Source organism: Benincasa hispida, chromosome 2, assembly GCF_009727055.1.
Source record: "Benincasa hispida cultivar B227 chromosome 2, ASM972705v1, whole genome shotgun sequence".
NCBI lineage: Eukaryota > Viridiplantae > Streptophyta > Magnoliopsida > Cucurbitales > Cucurbitaceae > Benincasa > Benincasa hispida.
In genome coordinates, this window is record NC_052350.1 from 44,470,868 (window position 1) to 44,497,848 (window position 26,981).

At 37.0% G+C, this 26,981-nt stretch overlaps 1 protein-coding gene across 2 annotated transcripts in view; it reads left to right on the plus strand.

Annotated features, from left to right (window-relative positions):
• The window catches only part of LOC120070710 (callose synthase 9-like), a 90,840-nt gene that overhangs the window by 31,401 nt on the left and 32,458 nt on the right, over window positions 1–26,981 (plus strand). For both annotated transcript variants that reach the window (XM_039022559.1, XM_039022558.1), the window contains 8 exons: window positions 199–301; window positions 436–559; window positions 642–831; window positions 970–1,022; window positions 9,358–9,418; window positions 9,492–9,573; window positions 12,395–12,444; window positions 13,276–13,362. In XM_039022559.1, the coding sequence (XP_038878487.1) occupies window positions 199–301; window positions 436–559; window positions 642–831; window positions 970–1,022; window positions 9,358–9,418; window positions 9,492–9,573; window positions 12,395–12,444; window positions 13,276–13,362 (750 nt within the window). The remainder of the gene's footprint in view (window positions 1–198; window positions 302–435; window positions 560–641; window positions 832–969; window positions 1,023–9,357; window positions 9,419–9,491; window positions 9,574–12,394; window positions 12,445–13,275; window positions 13,363–26,981) is intronic.

The following is a 26,981-nucleotide window of genomic DNA, read 5'->3' on the forward strand; positions in this document are numbered from 1 at the left end:
CTTTTGCATAATAGAAGAGCAGTTTAAATACCCAAATAGCATAATCCAAACCGTTATGTTCACCCAATGAGGACTCTTAGATTTCCACAAAGCTTTCTCCAAATGCTCATTTAAAGGGGAAGCTGGTGATAAGTGAGAAATGAGAGACCCTGCTGGAAGTTCATTTAATTATTATTTATCACATTGTTATTCTTACAGGCTCTGACCATAGTTGCATTTAACGATGGAAGCTTTAATATAAAGACACTGCTGGAAGTTCTGAGTCTTGGTCCGACATTTGTTGTAATGAAGTTTATTGAGAGTATGTGCTGTTCTAGTTGTTTCTACTGGAATTGTTTGAAGCTGATGTGTTCAATTATCTTGTGTGCAATAGATTGAAATAACTTTCTTTGTTGTTCTAACAATTTTCTATTCTACTGCATGTACTTGACCCAGGTGTTCTCGATATCCTAATGATGTATGGTGCATACTCTACTTCAAGGCGTCTTGCTGTTTCTCGAATTTTTCTGCGTTTTCTTTGGTTCAGTATTGCATCAGCTTCGATAACCTTTCTTTATGTGTATGTATTCTTGCGTTAATCTTTTTGCTGTCTTGTTTTCTCCACAAGACGTTTAGTCTTATTTTTATCTATTCTGTTACAGGAAAGCTCTTCAGGAGGGGAGTAAACCAAATGCAGAAAGAGTGATGTTCAGACTATATGTAATTGTGATTGGAATATATGGTGGTGTGCAGCTTTGTCTCAGTATCCTCATGCGTATACCTGCTTGTCATCTTTTAACAAATCAATGTGATCGGTGGCCTCTTGTTCGCTTTATCAAGTGGATGCGTCAGGTTTCACCCTCTTATGCTTGCTTTATTTGTTGTTTTCTGCTCGCGTAATGTGGTCCTCTCAATTTCAGTTGACACAGGTTCTTTTGTTAAATCTATAACTTTTTTTTTTTTTTTTGGCTTCTGAATTTGTTTTACTAGGAACGGTACTACGTTGGACGTGGGATGTATGAGAGGACTACCGATTTTATCAAGTAAGTATCTGAATTTATTTGATCTGGATCGACTAATGTTTCATTAGGTTCCCAACCACAAAAAAAACAACACGAAACACAAATATAAAATTGTGTTGCTATATCAAGTGAAATTATAAAAGAGGGGCAAGACGATATTTGATATAAGCTTCGAGGATTTCATCATGGTCAAAGTGGCTTGCTAAACTCCCAGAATGCATTCCCTTAATAATGAATTTCCTAAGAGAGGTATGAGGAATGCAAACCATGTCACCTTTGAAGAAGAAGCCATCCAAATTATGAAAGTCAGTGTATGGGTGGTGATTGGTGCATTTTTCCCAGTTATCCTTAAAATCTATTTACGTGCAATATATATATATATATTTTGAAAAGGAAACATGATTTTTCCTTAATTTAGGAAGAGTCTATTGCTCAATGCTAGATGATATGAGATAATATTAAATTTGCCTTCACTCATTAGCTACCCATTAGCTTAAGCTTTTGGGTCTATCGGTATCAAAGGTGGTGGTCAAGGAGGGTTCAAATCCTTGCAATGTTATCTCTTTCTTTATTAATATTGATTTCCACTTTTTGTATCTTTTACATGTTTTAAGCCCATAAGTAAGGGGAATGCTAGATGTTTTAATATTAAATCTGCCTTTCCTATTAGCTTAAGCTATTGGATCAATCGATGATTTAAGACTCAAAATACAAGAATCATAATAAAAAATAAGATACAATAAGATTAAACCATGAAAATAAAAGCGTTCCAATACAAATTAATGTCCTAATTAGAATAATTGGAGAAAACTTTGGATAGAGAACGCCAAGTGAATGCAAGAAGACGAGTAGAATCCGAATGAGCTAACCAATGAAGTGACTTATTGTGAAAGACCTTCTGATCGTGTCCAAACCAAATTTCTAAAAATTGAGCTTTAACTGCATTGGACCATAAAATCTGAGAGCTAAAAGCCAAAGAAGGGCCAACCAAAAGCTTTAATATGTTGCTGTGGAAAGATTTACCAAAGACCCACTGAATCTGGAAAATTGAGAATAAAAACCACTTAGCAGTTTTTATATTTTCTTTTGAATATTTTGTATCATTGTATCTTGATAATGATGTTGCAGCTTATGTTGGAGGGTGGTCCAAACAAGAATATTAATTTTCTTAGGACTTTTGGATTTCCTAAGTGCCTGATACACTTCCTTATCTAAAGGAGAGGTAGCAATTAAATGCTTAGATAAAGAGTTAACAGAAAAGCTTCTGGGTGAATTCAAAGCCCAACTTTTATCTTGAGAAAAAGCAATCTGTTTGGAGTCTAAGCAACACCCATTAATGGATGGAAATCTAGAATTTTAGCATCTTTTAACAATCTTCTAAAAGTGATATGCCATGATCTTGTAATTAAGGAATGTGATCAAAAGCTGTTAGGGAATGCAATCTTTTTCGTCTTTTTTCTTCACTAAATCTCCCACTTCCTACTACATTTAATTGTAGCCCCACCACCATTGCCTCCACCACTATTGTGCCGCCATCACCATTGTTTGTGTTTCTGTTGTCAGCAAGCTCCAAAATATTGATTATGCTCTATTTGTCTTTGAAAGGAAACATAACTTTTCATTGATATAATGAAAAGAGAGACTATGGCTTAAAATACGAGGAAACAAAATATTCAAAAGAAGACATAAAACTGCTAAAAACCATAAAATATCCATCCTAAAATTCATGAATAAACAGAAAAGATAAATGCTCCCAAATCCAAACAAATATCTTGGTTAGAAAAGTTTTATAAAAAGCTTAGAAAGAGAACACGAAGATGATTATGCTCTATTGTCATGTCATTGAATTACAAAGTGCTTCCAGAGGTGAAAATGGTGAACCAATGGTTAGATGAGATGAAGATGGAGTTGACGAAGATGCATAAACAAGAGAGAGAGAAGAATGATGATACTTTTGGGGGGAGGTTTAAAAAAAAAAAGAAAGTAAAATGCTAAAGCGAACTTTGGTTTGGTTTTGGTTTTGGTTTGGGCCTCAAATAGAAACAAGCTGAACTGTGAACACCCCTAGAGGTCCATGATTAGTGATTTTCTAAGAGCACCTGAGCTAGTGTATTTTTAAGCAAGTTTTTTTTTTTAAAAGGTTTTGCAATCGTTTTGAAACATTTTATAAATTTGCGATATAAGGAAGCTAATACCATAAACATTGATACCGTGAGTACTTTTGAGACTGGCCAATCTTTTATTGCTACCATCTTTCTTGGGTGAACAGCCACCCCTTTTACGCTTCTAACAAACCCCAAAAAATAATTATTTTAGACAAGAAAGTTCAAATTTTTAAACTTATAGAAATTTCATTTTAAGTAAGAATGAAGGAGATATTGTATAAGTGTTATTGCGATCTTCGTTACTCTTTCTATAGACTAATATGTCATGGTTGGTGTGTTGGGCAATTCAAAAGGCATGACTTACCTTCATCCTCCAGTTTATTATTATTATTTTTTTTGAAATAAGAAACTTCTTCATTAGGATAATGAAACAAGATTAATGTTCAAAGTATATAATGATATTAAATTAGAAAGACCTAAGGATCGAAGGGTGCACCTGGACATCTCAACTAGGTTGACACCCCCTCAGCACCCTCATCGTATTCAATAAAGACTATAGGATTACAATCAGAATTCCAACCAAAATCAAATTCCAGCCCAAATGTCAAAGGTACAAGAACAATTACAAGAGAAAATGACACCCAAGCCGAGAAGAAACAAATACAAAACAAAATGACTAATTTCACTGCAAAAACAATCTTTGGCAGCAAGCTTTCTGAAAACTGAAGAACGATCATAGTGTAATAGGATGGAGAAATGAATGCCCGCTAATTCAAGGTTAGTTCTCGAATAAAGTAATCTTCAAAAGTTCTTCAAAGTGTACACGATGAGGACACATTCAGCCGAGCAAATTCAAATCGGTCTAACCAAGGAGAAGCTTTATTATGGAAAACTCGCTGGTTTCGTTCAAACCATAGTTCAGTGAGCAAAGCTTTAACTGCGTTACTCCAAAGTAATTTTGGTCTTTTCTTATGAGCTGGACCAATCAAAATCTGCGAAACATTGTCACTAAAAATGCAACCAAATACCCAACATAGGTTAAACAAGTAGACCAACAGATCCCAACACTTTTTAGCATAACATTCAAAAAATAAATGCTGTAAGTCTTCATGGTCTGCCAAACACAGTGGACAAATATGAGGAGAGAGGTAATGGAATGGAAGCTTCCTTTGCATGACTAAGGCACAATATAAATTCCCAACTAACATGAACCAAACCGTGATGTTCACCCGCCATGGGCTTTGGATTTCCAATGCTTTTCTCCAATTAGTTTTCTATGGGTGAGGCCAAAGATAGGTGATTAACAAGTGATTTGGCCGAGAAGACTCCACTTGCTTCCCATAACCAAATCCTTCTATCCAGGATATTTAAGGTTTTTTTGTCCGAAATAATTGCCATAGTCTTATGAAAATCATTAATTTCTTCCTCTTTCAGCAACCTACAAAAGAATATAGACCATGATGATGTGGAGGGATCCCAATGATCTGAAACTGAACCTTTAGGATTGAGGGCAACCTTAAAAGGCCGTGGAAACCATGTGCTCAAAGGAGTTTTATCTAACCATGGATCTGTCCAAAAGGCTGTTCTGCACTCATTCCCAATTCTGAAAACGGCCAATTCTTCAAGATCTTGAGATACTAATCCACGGGCTACGAAGACTAGAGCACACCTTACCAGCCATATGCCATTTGAAGGGGGCTGCTCCCATGTATACTTCTTATAACCTGACACCAGAGAGAATTTGTCTCATTCATAAAACGCCAGCCCCATTTAGAAAGCAAAGCGAAGTTTCTCATTTTTAAACTGCCCAAACCTAGGCCTCCATCTTTTTCAGTTTTAATAACTCTCCCATTTCACCAAATGATTCAATTTTCCCCCTTTATGTCCTTCCCAAAAAAATTTCCTCACGGTTCTTTCCAACGTTGAAATCACCTTTCTGGCACTAAAATGGTGGACATGTAATAAGTGGAAAGATTGGACAGAACTGATTTTCATAACGTGATTCTTCCACCGTGGGATAAGTTATACCTCTTCCATTTGTCTAATTTTCCTTGGACTTTATCAATCACAAGCTGCCAAAAGGATACTTTTTTAGGGTATCCTCCCAAAGGTAAACCAAGATATATCATAGGTAACTGCTCTACTTTACAAGTCAGCAAAGATGCAACAGAACGTACCTTATTTTCATCTATGTTAACCCCACATAAGACTGATTTCTCCCCGTTGACCTTTTTCCTGGAGCACCATTAAAAACGTTCAATTGTTTTCCGTAGTTTTTCTATCATCTCGTCTTTCATATTTTGCAAAAGATTAGAGTATCATCGGCGAATTGAAGTAATGGAACATGAAGTTTTTCTTTTCCCACTATAAATCCTTCATACTTTCCTTTCTTATGAAGTCTTAAAATAAGACCATTCAACACTTCACTTATAAGAGAAAAAAGGAAAGGTGAAAGGGGATCCCTTGCCTTATTCCCCTAGAAGCGAAGATTCTTTCTCTTGGTCGCCCATTGATGAAAATGGATAATCTTGGGTTTTTGATACAACCCATTATCCATGTAATCTAGTGAGTGTCAAAATTTTTTCCTTTTAATACCTTCTCTAGGAATACCCAATCAACTCTGTCAAAGGCGTTTTCCAAATCTAATTTGAGGATCCATCCTTTTTTCTTTTTCTCCGCTACTTCTTAGCTAGCTATAAGAATTGGATCTAGAATTTGACGGCCTTCAATGAATGCACTTTGAGTGGGGGCGATGATGCTAGGCATAATTCCTTTCATTCTCTCAGCAAGTACTTTGCAACCTGCTTATACACTAAAGTGGTAAGGTTAATGGGCCTAAAGACTTTTACCATGACAGCATCTTCTTTCTTTTTGATCAAACAAATTAAATTTTCCTTTACACAGGAATTCAGCCTTCCATTTTCATAAAATTCATCAAATAGACTGCTGAAATTATACTTAATCTGCTCTGAAAATTTGATGAAGAACTCTGCTGCATATCCGTCTACGCCAAGAGCTTTATTTTTCCCCAAAACCTTTTCGAATTTTCCCTTAAGTGAATCGTGAAACCAGCCAAGTGTTTTGAGCTTCCGAGACAATGGACCATTCCAGATTGATTGGGATAGAGCCTGCATTAGGAGTCTTCGTGTGTAGGGACTTATAAAAGTCTATGATTAGAACTTCAATTTTGTGGAAATAACTTGTTGGGATGCGTTGACCATTTGTTAATTCCGATATCAGATTTCTCCTCTTTTTTTGCTGCAAGAAAGCAGTGAAAGAACCTCGTATTCTCATCTCCCAATTTAAGCCAATTAAGCTTACTCTTTTGGATTAGATTCCTTTCCTCTGTACGGTATAAATACAACAATTCAGCCTTCAAAGACACTCTCATTTCTAGTTCTAACAAGGAAGAATCAGGTATTTCCGCAATGCTCTCTTCATTGCCAATTTCTTTTAACAACTTTTCTTCCTCCTTTTTTGTTTTCCTTCAAAATCATAATGCCATTCTTTTAATATCGTCTTTGAACTTCGTTTTGAAGATTAATCCTCCCCATCCTTGATGATTGCCCGTGTTTAGAGATCTTTCTATAATCCGACAACAATATTTGTTTAACAATCAACTGTTGCAAAATCGAAAAGGTGACGTGCCGCACTCAAAGGAGCCAACTTCTAACAAAAGGGGAAAATGATCAGAGGAGATCCGAACTTGCCTTACCACTCTAATGTTTTCAAATGCTTCATCCCATTCATTTGATACAAGGAATTTGTCAAGCATTGAGCGTGAAACCACCCTTCCTTCTCTTGACCAAGTAAATCTGCCGTTGGATAATGGTATTTCTAGCAAATTTACTTCCGCAATGAACTAATTGAACTTTCTCATTCCTCTTGTCATCCTTCCCATTGGAAATCGCTCTTGAATTGTTTCGGAGATATTGAAACCTTCGCTTGGTTCTAATTGTTTTGGTGATATTGAAATTTCCACCCATACAATCAAGCTTTTGAACAATAGGCTGAAAGGGAGGAGAGTTCGAGCCAAATAGATCTTCTTTCTTTGTAATCTGTTGGACCATATACATTTGTCACCCACCAAACCTTCCTGCAAATAGTTTTGCATTTAATAGATAAGGAGTAACTGCCTTTAAGAACTACAGTGACTAATAGTTTGCTTTCGTCCCACATTGTTGACATTCCTCCTGATTTACCATAAGCTAAATACTACTTTGGTTCTTATACTTTTTGTTTTGGTTCATTTTGGTCCATGTATTTTCAAAATGTTCATTTTAGTCCTTATACTTTCAACTTTGATCATTTTGGCTTTTAGAATGTTCATTTTGGTCCTTGTACTATGGTTCATTTTGATCTTGAACTTTCTAAAAGTGATCATTTTGATCTCGTAAAAAATGAAATGAAAATGAAGGAACCAAAATTATCAAGGACCAAAATGAATTGAAGTTGAAAGTATAAGGAGCAAAATAAACATTTTAAGAATATCAGGACCAAAATGAACCAAAATTGAAAGTATATGGACTAAAATAAACATGTAATCAAAATAGGGAAAATGACATAGATGGCCCAAAATGAAGGGAAAAAATGAAAAATGGGTATCTTTTCGAAAAGCAATGAATTTTGGCCTTTTGCTTATGTCATCACCATGTGAAATTACCCCTTTAACCCCAAATGCATTCTTCTATTTTTCTTCATTTTGCAGCATTCTTTTTTCATTTTTTCGGAGTTTCTTCTTCTTCCATCTTCCTTTTTTTCCTGCGATTTTTTCTGCATTTTTGTGCATTTCTTCTTCCATTTTTTTTCTTTTACTTTTGTTCTTTTTCTGCATTTCTTCTTCTTTTTATGTTTTTTTCTGCGTTTCTGCGTTTCTTCTTCTTCTTCTTCTTCTTTTTTTTTTTTTTTTTTTTTTTTTTTTTTTTGCATTTCTTTCGATCGAGCATCAAACATAGAGTATAGAGCATTAGAGCATTGAACATCAAGTGAACTTCTGAATCGAGCATAGAGTGTAGAGGATTGAGTAGCATGTAGCTAGTATATAGTATGGAGCATATATCATATAACATAGAGCGTAAAGAATCAAGGATCGAGGATCATATAGCTAGTATATAACATAGAGCATAGAACATCGAGGATCGAGTATCAAGTATTGAGAAAACTTATGAATTATAGCGCACGAATGGTTTTTAGGGTTGAATGGGTAAATTCACAAGATGCTGATGTAAGCAGAAGACCACTTTTCATTCAATTTCAAAAATATACCCATTTTTCATTTGACTCCCTAAAAAGGGGCCATCCGTACAAAAAAAACCCATCAAAATAGTATTTAAACCTATTCAAATCTGGTGATAGTTGTTTTTAAGATCAATATTTGAAAAGGACCAAGGAAACTCAAAGTTGATCTAAAAGATCAGGGATAAGGATTCTATATTTAATGGCAGTCTTATTGATTGCCTTGCTATCAACTCAAAGGCATAAAGAATCATCTTTTTTGGGTGATAATCAGGCTTGAACTGCGCAAGGATTGAGGCTAGTTTGGATATGTTCTTTATGGAGTAGTTCTTGAATTTTATTTGTTATCAGTTTTGGTATTTTTTGGGGCTCATTCGATTGCGTGGGAGGTGAGAATGAGTGCTTCCTCGGATAAAATTTATTGTGTGTTGTATGTTTCTTAATGGTGTGAGAGAAGTTGGGGAGTTAGAAGCCACAGGAAAGTCAGCCAATAATTGTGTGATTTCTGGAGGGTAAGTTTGTGGTTTATTAGTTGTAAATTCTCCCTGTTTCGTTGATGGTGAAGTAGTTCTTTGCTGTGAGTTAAGCCGTAAAGGTGAAAAGTTGAGTGATCCAAGAAAGGCATTGGAATGTATGCTCTGATAGCACTTGACATGAAGGCTTTGTTAAGAATGGAAAAAAGTACTAACAAGTACAAGATGGCTGGCTCAAATACAAAAGAGAATTGCAGCCAACAAACTATCTAACAGTCAAGAATCCATTGGAATAATGAGTAAACAACTTACTCTTTTCATTTCATCGATGAAAGTGTTAGTTTTCATTTCCAAAAAAAAAAAAAAAAATCACTAACTGATAAGTTTGTAACCTAATATGGTTTAAACAAGTAATATTAAGACATAAAGACAAAGGTAAATATGCCCCTACATCAAATACCTCCTTTAACTACTCAAGTAAATATTATGGAGAAATGGAATTTTGTTTTTGTACATGAGGACATTCACAATCTAATTTTGTAGGTACATGCTTTTGTGGATTATCATTCTGGGTGGAAAATTTGCATTTGCTTATTTTCTTCAGGTTAGCTGTGTTGTTTATGCAATGATATCTATCTCTAGCCATGTAATCTAAAGACTTGATTCGTATCTTGCAGATCAAGCCTCTTGTTGGACCTACCAAGCTTATTGTAAATATGAGAGATATAAGATATTCGTGGCATGACTTTGTGTCTAGAAGTGAGTTCGCTTTTCATTTCATTTTGAGTTGTAGGCCATAAGTTTATGGTGTTATTGTTTTATTTATTTATTTTTAAAATTTTATAAAATCATGTCGTTTTGTTATTTAGTGCAAGTATCATGTCTGGTATTGTTTGTGTTATTTGCTGTTTGATCTTAAGTCTTCCTTTTTTAATTTGGTGCTCTCTTTGTGTTTTTTTCCCTCTTGTATGTATTATTATCTTAATCTTTTAAAATATTTTTTTGGCCTCCTATAAATGAAAATCTACTATGTAGTGATATATATATATATAAAAAATTTAGGGAGGGTCTTTCTCCATGATGATTGATCAAGGATAAATGGTGTGGGAGTTTTTATTTTTCTTTATAGGGGTGTTGTTGACGCTTTGATGAACTATATGTCCATGTTCTGTCCCCAAGAAGTGGAGTGCAAGGCAGAGATTTTAGACCGATTAGTTTTGTAATTAATCATCAGATCATTGCTAAAGTTCATGCTAAGAAGTTAAGGTTTTCTTTCCCTAGTACCATTTTTTTTTATTGTTTTGGCGCTTTGGTTTTAGGAAGAAAACTTGTGGACCTATTGCTTATTGCTAATGAGGCTACAACGGACTATAGCACTTGTAAGGTAGAAGGGATCTTTTTAAAATTGATTTTGTGGAACTTATGACTATGTTCGCCCAAGGGATACAAACTCCGCAAGGGAGTGAAATAGTAGTGACAAAAAATAAGTAAAACAAATATAAAACTGAACAAAAAAGATAGAAAAAATCTGTAAAGACATAACCAAACTCTGTTAAGGTTCATTAAAGGCAGCCTAATTTAATTTGATATCTTGAAGAGAGTATCCCTCAAAAGATTTGGATGAGGAGCACCAAAGTGAGTGAGGCATTGAGGCGACTTGAATAAAAAATGTCCACCCAAGAGCTATATTTATCCTAAAGAATTCTCATGTTCCTTCCCTTCCACAAGCTAGAGAGGAGAGCTTTACCTGCATTTACCCAAAATAAATAAGCCTTTAGAGAGGAAATAGGGCTTACAAGTAACTGAAGAACATCAATTGAAGAACATTGGAAGATCATTATCTTTGGGGACATCCGATAAAATTGGGAGTAACTGAAGAACATTATCTTTAACGCTTGCATCAAAAACCCAATGCAACCTAAAGATTTTGAAAACATGCAACCAACAATCTTGAGAAAAGGGATAGTTAAAGAATACATGGTTGAAACTTTCCTTGTGCGCTTGACGTGCAAAGCAAATTGAGGGCTGCAGAAGCTAGCTTTTTCTGAAGTACGCGTTGAGACTATTATGAAACAAAATCCATGATAAAATAGAAATTCTTATTGGATTGCTGGATTTTGGGAGAGTTGAATAGATCTCCTTAGGAAGAGGAGAGGAGACATGTGGATTGGGATTTTTAATAGGGTCCTAGTGGGATGAAAGGTTTTGGCTGGAAGAGATCTTGAATGTTTAGTTGTATGAGAAAGGTGAGATTCTTCTTTAAACTGAGAAGCAAGTTGTACGAGGAAGGTGAGATTCTTCTTTCTTATCAACAAAAAAAAAAAAAAAACGAGGTAAAGTTGTTGCTTCTAGAGAGCTTAGGGTAGGGGATTCTCCTCCTCCTTTTTTTCTTATGATTGATGGATATTCTAAGTAGATACTTCCCATTAGTGTAGAGGGTGGGGCCTTCGAGGGACTTAGAGTGGGGTGTGCTTGACCTGTTGCATCTTTTTAATTTGCGAATAACACAAATTTCTTTTGTTTAGGGCCGAACTACGACTTTTGTTAATCTTTACCTTCTTTTGTGACATCGAGCTTAGTTTTTGTTTTAAGATTAATAAGTCTAAGAGTGTTGTCCTTGGTATCAATTGTGATCCCTCCAAATGGAGTGCTTGTGCATCTTTAGTAGGTTTTGAGGTTAGTCTTCTCACCTTGCATCTTTAGTAGGCTTTGGGACTCTATTTGAGATTTTTAGGGTGTGTTTACCACGTAATAGGGAGATAGATAAGGTCTTGCTCCGTCTTTCCTTTGAGTGAAGGGGAGCACTATCTAGAGGGTCTTTTTGTGTGTGCAGAGTCGTTTGTGGTATTTGGTTTGATAAGAATAATTGAGTTTGTAGGCGCGGAGTTGACTTAGGAGAAGGTTTGGTCCCCAGGTAGGTTTAATATTATTTTATATGATAGCTCATTCTTTGTTAGTTTTGGGTCCTTTTTTATCTGCCTTTTTGTAGGCTTATTTTATTTTATTTTTATATCCGTGAGTGTTCGGGCCAGCTTACGCACCTCGACTAATCTCACGGGACAAACTGCTCGACCCTACAACTTTGGGTGTTTAAGAAAACATGTTGGATATTAAATCCTAGGTAGGTGACCACCATGGATTTAATCCATGACCTCTTAGCCCTTTATCAAGGGGATATTTCCTTATTTACCACTAGGCCAACCTTTGATGGTTTGTAGGTCTATTTTTTATATTGATGGTTTGCCAATCTCCTTTGTATTCATTTTTATCCTAATGGAAGTTTTGTTTCTCAATAAAAAATGAAGAAGAAATCTTTTTGTTTCTGACATGGACCTCATCAATAAATATAAACTCTGAACCATTATCCTTTCACCCTCTGTCATTTGTATTTATAACGAGATATCCTAAGAGAAGTTGCTTGATATATCATTTACACCTTCAATCTCTCGGTTTCTCTTTGTAAAGATAAACCTTCTAGAAATGGACGAAAAATTTATTCATTACACTCGGCTTTTAGGCTGTTTCGAAGGTTATTCTCTTTCTGTTGTCTGACTTCTCATATTTTATGTTTTATTTGCAGATAATCATAATGCTTTGACTATTCTTAGCTTATGGGCCCCCGTGGTTGCTGTAAGTTTAAATTTGCATACTTCAATGTTGCCCACGAACTGATATGCTTGACTGAACTGTCATTTCCTTTTTTTATTTGACTAGCCTGCGAATTCTTCATTTATCAACTTTTTGTAAAATGTTGAATGTTCAGAACCACATCATGGGTTGTCTTATTTGCATAATTGGTAATGATTTGTAAATAAAAATGATAAACCCATTTTAATTAAGATGGTTGATTGAGTCATTGGATGTAACGACCCAACTTGCTAAGATCTCAATCTGAGGTCATTACTACATGTGTCGTGATATTTAAAAATAAAACCTCAAGAATAATTTAGTTTAATCTATGACCCTACTTAGAAATAAAGGAAAAAAACTTCCATAAATAACTTAATGAAAAAATCGAATAATTTTGTTTTGGCATCCATGCTAGAACAACAAATCAAAGCATTTGAAAGAGAAAACAAGCTGTACTTCTTGGAAGAAACCTCTAAAAGAACACTGAAAAGACATCTTTGGTTCCATGACACTATATACGGATCACCTTGTCATGAGCCCTTGACGTTTTGATTATTACCTGAAAATTTTTAAAAGAAAATGTTGAATATTTGATGTCACTAGTCATTGAGCTGATAGAAGTCATTTTGTTACATAGTTGTCAATGAGCAAATGTAAATCAGTTATGATAAATAGATAGAAGTCACCTTGTTGCGTTGCTTTTCCTGAATATCATACGTATAAAATCAGCAGTATAAAGCTATCGTTTTGTTGGGATGATTCCGATTTGTATATATTTCTGTGTCTATATGGATGTACAGTCTACTTATCTTATTTAATTTATGGTTGTAGATTTACATCTTAGACGTTCATGTGTTCTATACTGTTGTATCGGCTATTTGGAGTTTCTTAATTGGTGCAAGAGATCGTCTTGGAGAGGTACTGATGGATTCTTATTGATTTTATGCATCATCCCATTTATATGAAACAAATAAGTGGAACAATTTTAATTTCAGAGTTTTATTTCTGACCGTAAAATTGATTGTAAATTGTTAAATTAATACTGACGTAAATGCTTACAAACAAAACTTCTCAAATCTAGCTTTAATACCAAACTTAATCTTAAAGAATCCAAATGCAACTATTAGCGATCACAAATGAATCCAAATCGAATCATAATTGAGCAGCATAAAAATACTCAAATGAATGTGCAAAGCTAAAAAAATAAAAGCACACCCTGCACAATAGTCTCAATTGAATCCAAATCAAATCATAATTGAGCAGCATAAAAATATTCAAATGAATGTGCAAACCTAAAAAAATAAAAACACACCCTGCACAATTAGTCTAAATCAGCCACAAGAATGCTCACGATGTAGTTTCAAATTCAAACCTACGTTTATTTAACTAAGGTTCTTAATTTCATCCTTTATTCAAGTTTGGGATTCAATTTGATAAAATTAAAATTCCAGGGCCATGTTTCTTAGGGAGAATGGGAATGAAGGGATCAGAAAGTATGATATTAGAATGAGAGGCTTGCCTTAACATCGGAAATTATTCTCCAAAAATTTGGGGAAACTCACCCTTTGAAAAACCCCGTTTATAACATTTCCTCACCCCAGACCCATATTGTGTTTTTTAATTATTTTGCAACTTCTAACACCCTCCTTGGTAAAAGAAAAATTACTTAGTTCCAGTTTCTTATGAAATATTTAAGATTTCTATTTAATTTGTCAATTATTTAGTTTTAAATAATTATTATTTGTTATTATTTAATAGGCCATTAGCATTAAATTCATTATGGTTAAGTCCCTGTGGACGGCCTTGTTGACCAAGGTTTTGATGTGTGTATATATATATATTTGATTAAATAATATAACATTAAAACTGAATAAATTTCTTTTTACTTAATGGGTTCATTCGTCAACTTGTTGTCGAGGAACTGTTTGAGAGTTTTTGCATAAGAAGAGAAGAAACATGACGAGTGTAAGGAAGAACTGTTTTGTTAATATTGTTATTCTAAATTTCTAATAAATGATATACTAATCTTTTTAGCCTACAGTGTTTCTTTTTATTATCATTTTATGAACATTACTACTTCTAACTAATTTGTTAATTATTTTGTTTTTGTTGGAACTTCTATCTGTTTATTAAGCTGTTTAGTTTCAACGAGTTATTATTTCTAAATATCAGATAAATTGTTAAGATGGTCATGTTAAAAAAGAGAAGAGGGAAGAGAAAACAACAGGATTACGTGGAAACCCTAGTGCAGGGAGAAAAACCACGATATAAAGTCTTCTTATTAAAACTGATACACTAAATACACAGGGACTCACTGTATGAATAGACAATAGGAAGCCCTAAGGGTCTTACACGATTACATAAATGCCCCTAGGTTAAAAACCCTATTTCCAACACTCCCTCTTAAGTTGGTGCATAAATATCAACAAGCCCCAACTTGCTTACACAATAATTAAAATTTTGTCTCAATAACCCTTTTGTAAGAACATCAGCAACTTGTTGATTCGAAGGAATATAAGGGATGCATATGTTTCCACTGTCCAACCTCTCCTTAATGTAGTGTCTGTCTATCTCTACGTGTTTAGTTCTGTCGTGTTGATTTGGGTTATTTGCAATACTGATGACAGCTTTATTATCACAAAATAATTTCAATGGAAGCTCATTATCTTGCTGGAGATCTGATAATACTTTCTTCAACCAGATTTCTTCACAAATTCCTAGACTCATGGCCCGATACTCTGCCTCAGCACTACTTCTAGCAACAAATCCTTGTTTTATACTTCTCCAGGTGACTAGATTTCCCCAGACAAACGTACAATATCCAGACATAGATCGTTTGTCAACAACAGACCCTGCCCAATCAGAATCAGTGTAAGCTTCAACAGATCGTTTATCAGTTTTTTTGAACATTAGAACTTTACTAGGAGTTCCTTTCAGATACCGAAGAATACGTTCAACTGCTATCATATGATCTTCACAAGGAGCTTGCATGAACTGACTCCACAATACTTACTGCATAAGAAATATCTGGTCTTGTGTGAGACAAGTATATCAACTTCCCAACTAACTGCTGATACCTTTCTTTATTAACAGGAATTCCATCATTCTTATCACTGATTTTTGCATTGTATTCTACTGGCATGTCAACAGGTTTACACCCAGTCATACCTGTTTCCTTTAGCAAGTTCAGTATATATTTTCGTTGAGAAATTGATATACCCTCTTTTGAGCTAGCCACTTCCATTCCCAGAAAGTATCTTAGCTTCCCGAGGTCTTTAATTTCAAATTCTTTAGCCATCTCTGTTTTTAGTCTTGTGACTTCTACATCATCATCCCCAGATAAAACAAGATCATCAACATAGACAATAAGAACAACAATTTTCCCTGATGTTGATCTTCTTACAAAAAGAGTGTGATCGGAATGTCCTCGAACATATCCCTGTGCTTTCACAAACGTCGTGAACCTATCAAACCAGGCCCTTGGAGACTGTTTCAGTTCGTATAGTGATTTCCTCAATCTACACATTTTATTTTTAAATTGACTCTCGAACCTGGGAGGGGGACTATATAGACTTCCTCCTCAAGTTCCCCGTTCAAAAAAGCATTTTTAACATCAAGTTGGTGTAGGGGCCAATCTTTATTCACAACTATTGACAGAAGCACTCGGATCATGTTAAGTTTAGCCACAGGTGAAAACGTCTAAGAATAATCCACTCCATATGTTTGGGTGAAACCTCTTGCAACAAGTCTAACCTTGTATCGGTCAATCGTCCCATTTGACTTGTACTTTATAGTAAACACCCATTTACATCCAACTGTTTCGTGCCCTTCAGGCAAAGTCACCGGTTCCCAGGTTTTATTCTTTTACAGAGCTCTTATTTCTTCTATAACAGCAGACCGCCATTCTGTTTTTTTTATTGCAACACTCATGTTATCTAGAACCACTTCAGTGTCCAAGCTAGTAGTAAAAGCCTTGAACTCGGATGTCAGATTACTATACGTCATGTAACTATGCATAGGATATTTAGTACATGAATGGGTACCTTTCCTCAGGGCTATAGGAAGATCAAGTGACGCATCACGTTCTTTCACCTCTTCAGGCTTCTCACCATGATTTACTATCTGTGTATCAGAAACTTCAGTAGTAACTTCCACATCATCATTAGCACGGACTATTTCATCCTCCGTAACTTCGATCATTCCATCCTCTACAGTTTCCCTTTCTATTACTCTCTTAGTATCACTGCTTCCTCCTCCCTTGTCATGCCTGCCTTCATCATCCTCCATACATAAATCAACATCATTAGGAATACACGTACCTAGACCTGATGACAGGTCTGACTCCTGCACTTGAGTCGACAGTTCTGGTTCAATAGGTGACACTACTTCCTTCTTGAGATTCTTCCTGTAGTACGTTTTCCAAGGAACTTGATTGGTAGGAAGAACCTGACTATCATGATCAGGGTTAGGTTTAGAAAAGGTTTGAATAGGCGCTGACTCTAAAGGAATAGCATAAGAGGACCAGTTAGTCTCTTCTTCATTTATGTTCTCCCCCTGAAGATGACTAACGGGAAAGAACGACTGATCCTCAAGAAAGGTGACATCCACGGAGACATAATACTTTTGAGATGACCGATGATAGCACTTAATATCCACGTTGATGGAGTAGATATCCAAGAAAGATACACTTCTGAGCACGAGGAGAAAATTTCGTGCGGTTTGGACCATGGGAGTGAACAAACGCAACACAACCAAAAACCCGAAGAGAAACATCAGAGATCAACTGAGTAGTAGGAAAAGACTCTTTAAGCAATTCTAAAGGGGTATGAAGATTAGGAATACGAGAGCATCCGATTAATGAGATGAGCAGCAGTAAGAACTGCATCTCCCTAAAGGTATGACGGAAGGGTGGCGGATAACATAAGAGATCGGGCTATTTCAACCAGATGCCGATTTTTACGCTCTACTCCATTTTGTTGTGGATTGTAAGCACACGAACTCTGGTGAATAATACATTTAGAGTCGAGAAATTCTCTGAAAGAGGCATTAAAGAACTCTTGCCCATTATCACTTCTTAAAATCCCAATCTTTGTTTTAAATTGAGTTTCGACAGTTGTGTAAAACTGTTGGAAAATAGAAGACACTTCAGATTTATCAGTGAGCAGGAAAACCCAGATGAGATGGGTGTGATCATCTATAAACGTGACAAACCACCGTTTTCTCATGGAAGTAGTAACCGGTGAGGGACCCCATACATCACTATGAACAAGAGAAAAAAGACTCGAGGGTTTATAAGGCTGAGAATGAAAAGAAACACGATGTTGCTTGGCACGAATACAAACATCACCAATAAAAGAAGAAGACGCAGCAATTACAAAATAAATGAGGAAATAAAGATTTCATACATTGAAAATATTCGGAATTCCTAAGCGAAAAATCCCATAATATAACATCATTTTCAGAAACAGAGAAATTTAAAGACATAAACCCCGATGTACATTCCTAGAGGAAGCCTCGTCAAAAGGAAGTAGAAGTCCCCTATCGTGCCGGCCAGTGCCAATCGCTCATCCCCGATATTCAGGTCCAAAAAAACTGAATTAGTGAGAAAATCGTCTTACACCTCAAATCTCTTGTTAGTTACTGACAGATAATAGATTATATGATATTTTAGGCATGTGTAAAGGTTATCACGATAGAATATTGCCCTTTCCTGCAACAGTGAAAAAGGACCCGTCTGCCATTACGAAATTCTCTCAATTACCAAGCACACGGATATATGACAAAATAACTCTGAGGAACTCGTAAGTATGATCAATACGCCCTGAATCCCCACAATCATGGTTTCTTACCATTCACATTAATTAGGCTAAAAGAAGAAAATTTACCTGACTGTGCAATTGCACTAACCCCAACGGTACTGAACTGTGTTTACCGTCACCAGGAGATTTCTTCTGAGTTTGGTCATCTACTGAATCACTTAGCCAAGGTACAACAGATATAGATTTTTCGTGAGACTGTCGCGTCTGCTATTTGGCTTCCCGTGTAATTTCCAACATTGATCCTTTGTATGTCAAAGCTTTTTACAATGTTCACAAACGGAAGGAGGTTCTTATCACTATCAGTACCAGACGACTGCAACAAAAGCAGCTGTATCAGTAGTGATGGTATTATTCATGGCACACGACCGATCTTCTTCCAGCCGATTTCAGAAGAGACTTCTCGAAGTGAAGAATCGGACGCTGGCCCAAGATTCGACTACGAACCCCATCAAACTTTGGATAATCCAGCCAAAAACATATAAACACATCTGCTTCTTCAATCTCAAAATTGGGACCCATCCTGGTGGACAAGTCCAGACAATTTCTCTACACAAGTCCATTCCTGCCACAGGATCAACAGTTTTGTTAAAATAAGAGGAGACATCCATAGACCCTTGTTTGGATTCATGAACCTGTTTATGGAGTGTATATAGCCGAGAGCATTTGTCGTTTAGAATTATAGATCTTCTATCCCCCAATAGCCTGGTGGCCATACAGGTAACGCTCCACGCAATGCATGCCGGTGATGTTGCCACCGAGGATGTGATGGCCATGCGACCCGATGGATGCGATGGATGTGTGCCCTTGCCTAAAGTATGAGCCTAGCGATGGAATAGAGCCTAAGGTGGACGCCATAGTGATTTGGTCTTGCGTTGTTAAAGGCTTGCGGTACAAGGTTCACGAAGGTTGGTTGCCGTTTGTTAATAAGGGATGACGTTAAGCGAGTTACTGGCTAGATCGTGTGCAACGCTATAGATGTTGACAGATGAGCGTTGAAGTGAGACCAGAGCGATAATCATTCCTCCATATATGTGTCTCAGCATATATCGATTTGCTGTGATCTGATGTAGCTCCTGATGGCCGACTTTGAGGGGAGAATTTGTCTAGGCGCATGCATCATATGTGGAGTTGGATCCAAAATGAACTACGGGGCATCAATCTGAGCCTAATGGACCGCAACCCAAAAGCGCAATTGCGACTCCGAATAAGAAATCCATGAGCCGTATATGTATAGGAAGATAATCCTTCTAAAGCCTCAATAGTCCACAATATTAACTGACCGCATGGATAAATGAAAAATCAAGACCGAACAATGCCACATTGAATGGTCACTCTAGCCCGCTATAGACGCAAAGGGGAATCAGACACGGACACTAAGGGTACTGCCCAACCTACATGCATATAGAATTGCCCTAATGAGTCCGTACGAATAGTTGTTAAGCTTGAGGAAGATAACAACCACTGGAAACCACTGTGTCGACCACCGGAAGATTAGGACAAGGTGTCACGCCCCGTATAAAATACAAATCTCCTTGAGATCCAAACCTAAATAGAAATATAATCTGGAGTATAACGTCACCAGAAGATCCAGAAACGCACCGGTTCATGAAAACTTATATTCTACAAAAGGAGACTGATAGGAAGAAATCGTTGGAATTGGGAGGAATAATTTGTTTCGTAAACGAGCGAACCACAATTGACGTCAACAGATGCGAACCGGCGAGCTAAGACCCATGCGTTGAATTCCAAGAGGGTTGAAAGTAGGGAGTTGGTGAAAAGCTAACCGATTCCCGGAGCCAGGAAAGCGACCTTAGGAGAAGAAAAGCTAGCGCACCATTCATACTTGGGAGGCGCGAAGCTTCCCAAAATAGCATGCGTCTGAGAAATTTGGATCCAAAGCCATGGACACAGCCCCCTAGGCCAGAGCCTCTTCCAGTCTTTCAGCGGTCGCCGCGCTGCCAGAGAAATAAGCCTCCCAACAGAACCTCGGGCTTGGAGACACTGCAGAAAACTACACCAGCGCCACCGCGCTCGCGACCGCTCGCCTCGCGCCGCTCCAGCTTGGGCCAGCCCGATGATCGTTCTTGGCATGATTCCGGCTCAAACACCCTACCGCACCACGACGCTTACCCTCGCGCCTCATCACTTTCTTCCATGGCGCGAAGCCTTCCTCTCGGCGCACTTACCTCCGCTAGGCACACACTGCGGTTCCCCCTACCACGCGACAGCGACATATCTTCAACCAATCCCACAGTCTCTCGACACCTCTGAGCTACAATCCCCTAAGCTATAATTGACATTCCTGCGCGCCCATCTCCTCTGCACAGCGACTCCACACCACAGCCGCGCCGCAAACACCCAGGACCACCCCTCAAGCACAACTCCTTGCCGAAACGAACGTCCCTAACCAACCCCAAGGTGACCTGGTTCACTCTCCGCCGTTCGCTTGCTACCCTTGCTGGACACTCGCTCAACCCTCCTCCCCTACCCTCCTATCACGGCCCTCAACACCTATCATCACCTAGCGCGCCGATCACTCACCACCAACTCTCCGCGGCACCCTCGATCTCAGGCGGCACTTCATGTCCCATCTCGCTCTCCTCACTACTGCCTTGTTAACCAATATTGGCTTGTATTGATTTGAATGTTGGAAACTAGAGATTGTACCCGAGGTACTATATCAGCATACTTGAAAAGGACCTTGGTGGAGGAAAAATTATAGTCGGCTTCGGTCAGGTGGGATATAGTCTGGTAGATGACCGGCAGAAATTAAGTCAGTTACCTAAGCAAAGCTAGCGGAATAGGTCGATGTGGCACATTGTAGGGATAATCATACAGGGAAATTTCCACAGGAATTGTTGACTACATTGCTTTAGTATACATGTGAAAGTGCTGGGAGAAATGTATTGAATCATATGCCAGGGAATACACTAGCCAGTAAAGACTGGAGGATGTTCCAATATTATGGTAGATATACAGCGGTCAAAGCTGGGGCTGATTATTCTTAACCAGTAGTTGAGTTGGGGTTAATCCAGCGGATCTGCCTGGGAGAATAATGTGAACTTGTAGAAATAGTTCCTTGTTGATTATGTATTAACTTTGTACAAAAGCTAATATTTTGTAGGGAGGCCAAAGTATATGTTCTATCTACAGAGGACACCCACTCACTGGGCTTTATGCATCATGCATTTCCAAATTAGTTTCTTCCCCCCCCCCCAAGATAGCAGAGGTTGAAGGAGCTCCAAGGTGTGCTAAGTTCCAAGGTCCAAGCACAAGCCACAGTTACATTTTTAGGAGGGAATTGTACAATTGTTCTTGTAAAGCGTTGTAGCTAAGGTACTTGAGTTGTATAATGTTAACATTATTGGAATAAAATTTGGGCCTACTTAAATCATATATTATTTGCCATCCATTGACTCTAATCAGCTTGGTCTGTTGAAATTTGTTCATGGTATCAAGAGTTATTTTCCGCAGAGTTATTAAAGGCAGTAAGTTAAAACAAAAAGGTTTGATAACTTGCTGCGATTCATCGTCCTTTTCACTAGGGCTCGAGGGTAGTCTGGGACAAGAGATGTGATACCTTGTTTAGAAATTGCCTCTCTCTTTTTGACAACATAAGGTATTTATACGAGTATATTAATGTGTTAGTGGAGGAAAAACACGAATACAATAAGCACGTCTAATCATATTTAATTTGAGTTTTAAACATGCCTTCCAAAAAGTGAACCTTATATAGAAAGAGAGTTTGCTGAACAACAATAGCCTTTGAGTATCCTCTTCAAAATCCAGTCTGAGATTGCACCTGAAGAGCTTCAATCTATTAAGTAGACAACGCATCCAAGATCTTCTCCACTATTTCTCTTACAAGGATTGTGTGATGGAAACACTAAATTGAGCTACGAAGTATATAAGATATAAAGAGGGATTGGTGATTTCTGCAGGAGTTTCGAATTGAAAGTTCTTAGTGAGCATCAATCATAATTTCATTTCAAACTCTTCAATTTATAGAGCTTACACCATACAACATAATCATGGTTGCATGAAGGGCAAACTCTTACTTTGATTGAAAAAAATGGAGAAAATGAATAAGGTAGTTGAAGACTAGTGGAGATTTCCAACATTTTGGAAATCTCCACTTTGAAAATCATTTTATTAAAAAGTGATTCCACAAAATGATTTCAAAAATCAATTTTGTAAATTAACTTATTTATTAGTTTTTATAAAATTAATTCAATTAATTAATTTTTAAATAACACTAATTAATTAACCTTTTAAATAAAAATAAATTTAATATGTTAATAAGATAAAATTAATAAAAACCAAATTCCAATCCAGACGAAGATTTTTTACATTAATATTTTAAATCATATTTAAACATTAATTCATTTCCCCAATTTCGTTTAATTTCGATTAAATAAACCTTTTAATCCCTGTATCGAATACAAAAATAAAAACCGTAATTGAGAAATTTTGAAAAAAACATTTTCAAATCATAAAACCCAACTAATATATCAATCTTATCTCCAAGATTACTCCAATTTATTAATCCAAATTACGAGCTAGTAAAGGGACCCTTATTTGAAACCTACAACACTCCCCACTGAGTTCCAACGACTTGTGTAATTAATTGATTAAACCTTTAAACCGAATAATCACTATTCGTGGTTAACTAGCCAAGACATTCGCACTATAGCTCGATAGTTGCACTCCCTCACTATAGATATATTCTATCCCATTTTAAGGCATAATCGGTAGTCAATCCCTTCATAGGTCATTCGTATTTTACAGCTAGGTTTGAAGATTACTGTTTTACTCGGGTAGAATACCTTTGCGTTGGCTCGCGTACAGCTTTCTATTGATCCTCCATTGAATAATTGACTTTATAGTCTTAACTTATAAATCATAACCCTCTCTCCATGAAGAGGGCCAGGGCCCATTGTTCAAGCCAAGCGCGATCAGTGCTTGAGGAACAAGCCTTATCTTCTAACCATAAGATAGGTAGAGTAAATTCCATACATTTTCAGAGCTATGTCCCCAGCTATCTATCCCGGTCTTATCCCAAAATGGAGGCTTATTGAGCAATGCTGTTGGATTACTCTCACTTTATGAGATTAAAGGATTAATTTCCGAATAACAGGAGTTCATAGTTAGCTGGGATTAAGATCGAGTTACCCTAGGTTCATAGTTTGAGATAGTCAGTTTACAATAAATGGTTGTATATAAGGAAATGACTATTTCGAGGTCCGATCTATGCAAACCATTGCACTAGGGATGCCCCACCTCACATGTCTCTACATGAATGAGGTTTGGATACATTATTTGTATCAGTATACAAAATGGGGTCGCATCCAAATAGTGTCACCAGGTGAGGTACCCAATTCCTATCAATATATAGATCATTCTTGGCTTACATACTAAAACTTGATTCCATTTATGTCCACCACATAATAGTTAAAGTATTCATGTTATAGCCATGAAATTTTTGTTTATTGGATTTTCATAGAAGATGCCAATATCAATAGTAAGTTTTATTGAATAAAAAGCTCAACAACATATTTATTTTAAATAGAATATATTAACAACATTTACGACCCTCGAGTTTAGGCTAGTCCCAATAGTATTATCTTAGGGGACCGATAACCGGGTAGTATAGGGGCGAAGAGATTTAGAGTAGCTAAAAACCTTCCACTAAGCCTATGATTCTTAAATAAACTAAGCATTGCAATCCTTTCTTTTTAATTTTATTAGAAAAATAGTTATTTTTTTTCAAAATACCAGTTATTATTTGTTATTAAATTTTAAGTTTCTAAATGCTTGGTTGTTCAATGGCTTCTTTTGACTGCTAAGCAAAGAGTTGACAATCAATTGTTTGGTGTAAGTCGAAATGAACATATAAACAAATTTGAATGAATAAGATAAAAATAAGTGAATATATTTTGTTGAATGTTTGTATTTTCTAGTAATTTACTTGTTCGGGACAATAAGGAGCCATTGGGGTATTTTGATATGTTCTTGAAAATGTTGAGTTTTGAATGCATAAATCTCCTATTCTATACCACTGCATTGTGCTTAAAATTGATGAATAATAGGTTAATTCCATCTATGAAGAATCTTTAGAGTGAGTTAAAAGAAGTTTGGAGCTAAAAGGAAGTTAAAAATAAAACAAAAGAATCAACTAAGAAGAAGAAGTTTAAAAAAATTACCAATTTACTCCTCATTGAAAGCGAACCCGCTCATCTCATGTCAAAGCGGAGCGTCGCACCTCATACTAAGCGCTAAGCCCAATGCTACCTCGACGCTAAAAGGTAGTAGCCTTGAGAAACGGGGACGGTGCAACCGCCCTCATTCAGCGTTGCAACGCTACAATATTCGATGGAAAATAGAAAATTCCGAGTGCGCACTTTGCACAAGTGAGCATCACAATAGGCATCGCACGTTGCGACCTGCATTATAAAAATTATTTTTTTCAGAATTTTTTTTAAAAGAAGGGGGGACCATAGGGGAGGAGACCATTTTTCCATACAATTTTGAGAGCATTCTTCTATACTTTTTCATGCATTTTTTCTATCAAATTTCTTCAATCTTTGTACCAGAAATTCTTTCAAGGAATCATGGATTTGTCAAGATCTACCACTTCATGGCTATGTAATTCTTCTTTTTTTGTGCAGAAATTGTTAGGTAGTAAATTCTGAGGCTTTTTCTTGTTTTCCATCTTATGTAAAACTGATTGATTCTGACTGTTCTTTGATTTTAATTTCATAAAAATCTTGGAAATGAGTTATACCTCAAAATTTTCAGGTTTTTTGTATTGCAAAATTTATAAGGTACTATTGCTAATTGTTAATATAATTGCAAGAACTAGAAATCTGAATGAAAATTAGACTTTCTTTCATTTTCTTGGAAAAGCATGACTAGGTTTAAACATTCAAACAAATCATCTTGAAAAATAACTCTATAGTATTTCGAGATGTCATAGCTGGAAACCTTTAGAATTCATGCCATTTAGGATAATTGATGTCCGCCGCAAAATTTACTGATCTTAACGATGGTGAAAGCATCGTAGAGACTCTAATATTGGTGGTATATATCTGATACCAATTTTTAGGTTCAGGATAACTAAGTTGTAGGAGCGGAATTTAGGGACTACATTGTCTCTAATGGGATATATTGGAGATTGATAATAAGGATTTTCACTATGGAGTACATGTTAAACGCAATTGATTGGAATGTAATTAAAACCACAACTAAAATTAACCCCAAAGAACTCTTTTAAATCTATGCCAAAATCTTCGCTACGGGATGAATTTCTTTGTGCTCCTCCCAGTCTTGAGTCTTTAACACCAACGTTCTTTTATCCCTATCATGATTTTACGTTTTCTCATTTTTTTTCCTAATCCGCGTCTCTACCTCAGAACCTTACTGCCTGCTCCCCACCTCAAATTACTCCGACCCGCCTTTGGACTTCACACAGCTGTCCCAGTGTGACATACGTTAAGCACAAGCCCGCTTTCCTTCGTTCTTGAGGTCATCGCTTTTTGCTCTTCCGTCTTTGTATAAGCCTAATGTTCGAGAAAAGAGCACAAGTACCTTACATCGAATACGACTCCGTCGTGTCTGTGTGGCGGCGATGTTGACTCTTTGTTTTTCCAGCCTGCCAATCTGACCACTAATCTCGCATCCCACTATTTCCTGTTAGCCCCTTTTCTAACATGCCACTCGGCCTCCCTTAAACCGAACCTTCGCATCCGTAACTTCTGCTCCTCTCCTTACCGCTGCGTTCACGCCTCCTCCCCGCCCCTCATATTCACCCTGCGTCCATTTATTCTCCCTCCTGCTCTTCGATCCCTGGTTCTGTTTTTTTCCCTCAATCTTCGCCAACAGCCCTCCACTTCTCTGCTCCCACCTCCTCATTCTGAAATGTAAGGCGCTCCTGCCCCTCCCCTCCTAGTTCCTTTGGGGGTGTTGTTGCCCCTGGCTTCTCTTCTCCTTTCGTTCTCTCTTTCCTCCCTTTCTGTACTTTTGTCCTTCGTGCCTCTGCCGTCTTTTCAACTGACAATGACATTCTATGATTAAATTTGCGCTCCTTTTCTGCTTTTCTCGCCTTCCTTGTTCCTTTCATCTCTCTTCCCATTTTCGATTTGTTTTTATCTTCATGTCTTTTGTGCGTTGCCCATCGCACTTTCTGATATTCTCTGTCCCTTCACCTCAGTCCCCTCAACTCCCAAGTCGCTTGTCCTCCTTGCCTTCCAGCCGTCTCAATCGTTGACAAGTCTCCCTTTTCATGCGCGAAGCCTCATGCTCCCCCTCCTTTTTCCCACACACTTTTTCCCTCACTTTGGGTTTTCCAGCTTTTTCACTAGACGGTGCTACTCCATAAAGCATTTGGGCGGGAGGTGTGAAGCCGATGATACTTTACATATTGTGTTAATACATTATTCTATATTTTAATTAATATATGACTCGTGAGCGGGACATGTAGAGTTTAGTTGTGAAATGACTTGTGTAGTGGATGTTTGATGAAGTGGGTAGGAGGTGGTAAGGAATTAAGTTGTGTTCCTTTATAATCAATGTTGGGTTATTAAGCTAGATGACGAGTTGAGTTGACTGGGTCCGTAGTTGTGTTAATGCTTGGGGATCGGTAAGAGTTCATTGTATATTGCCCCGCGGAAAAAGCTTTCGCGGTCGTGGTCGGATCCGGGTTAAAATGAAGTGATTCGG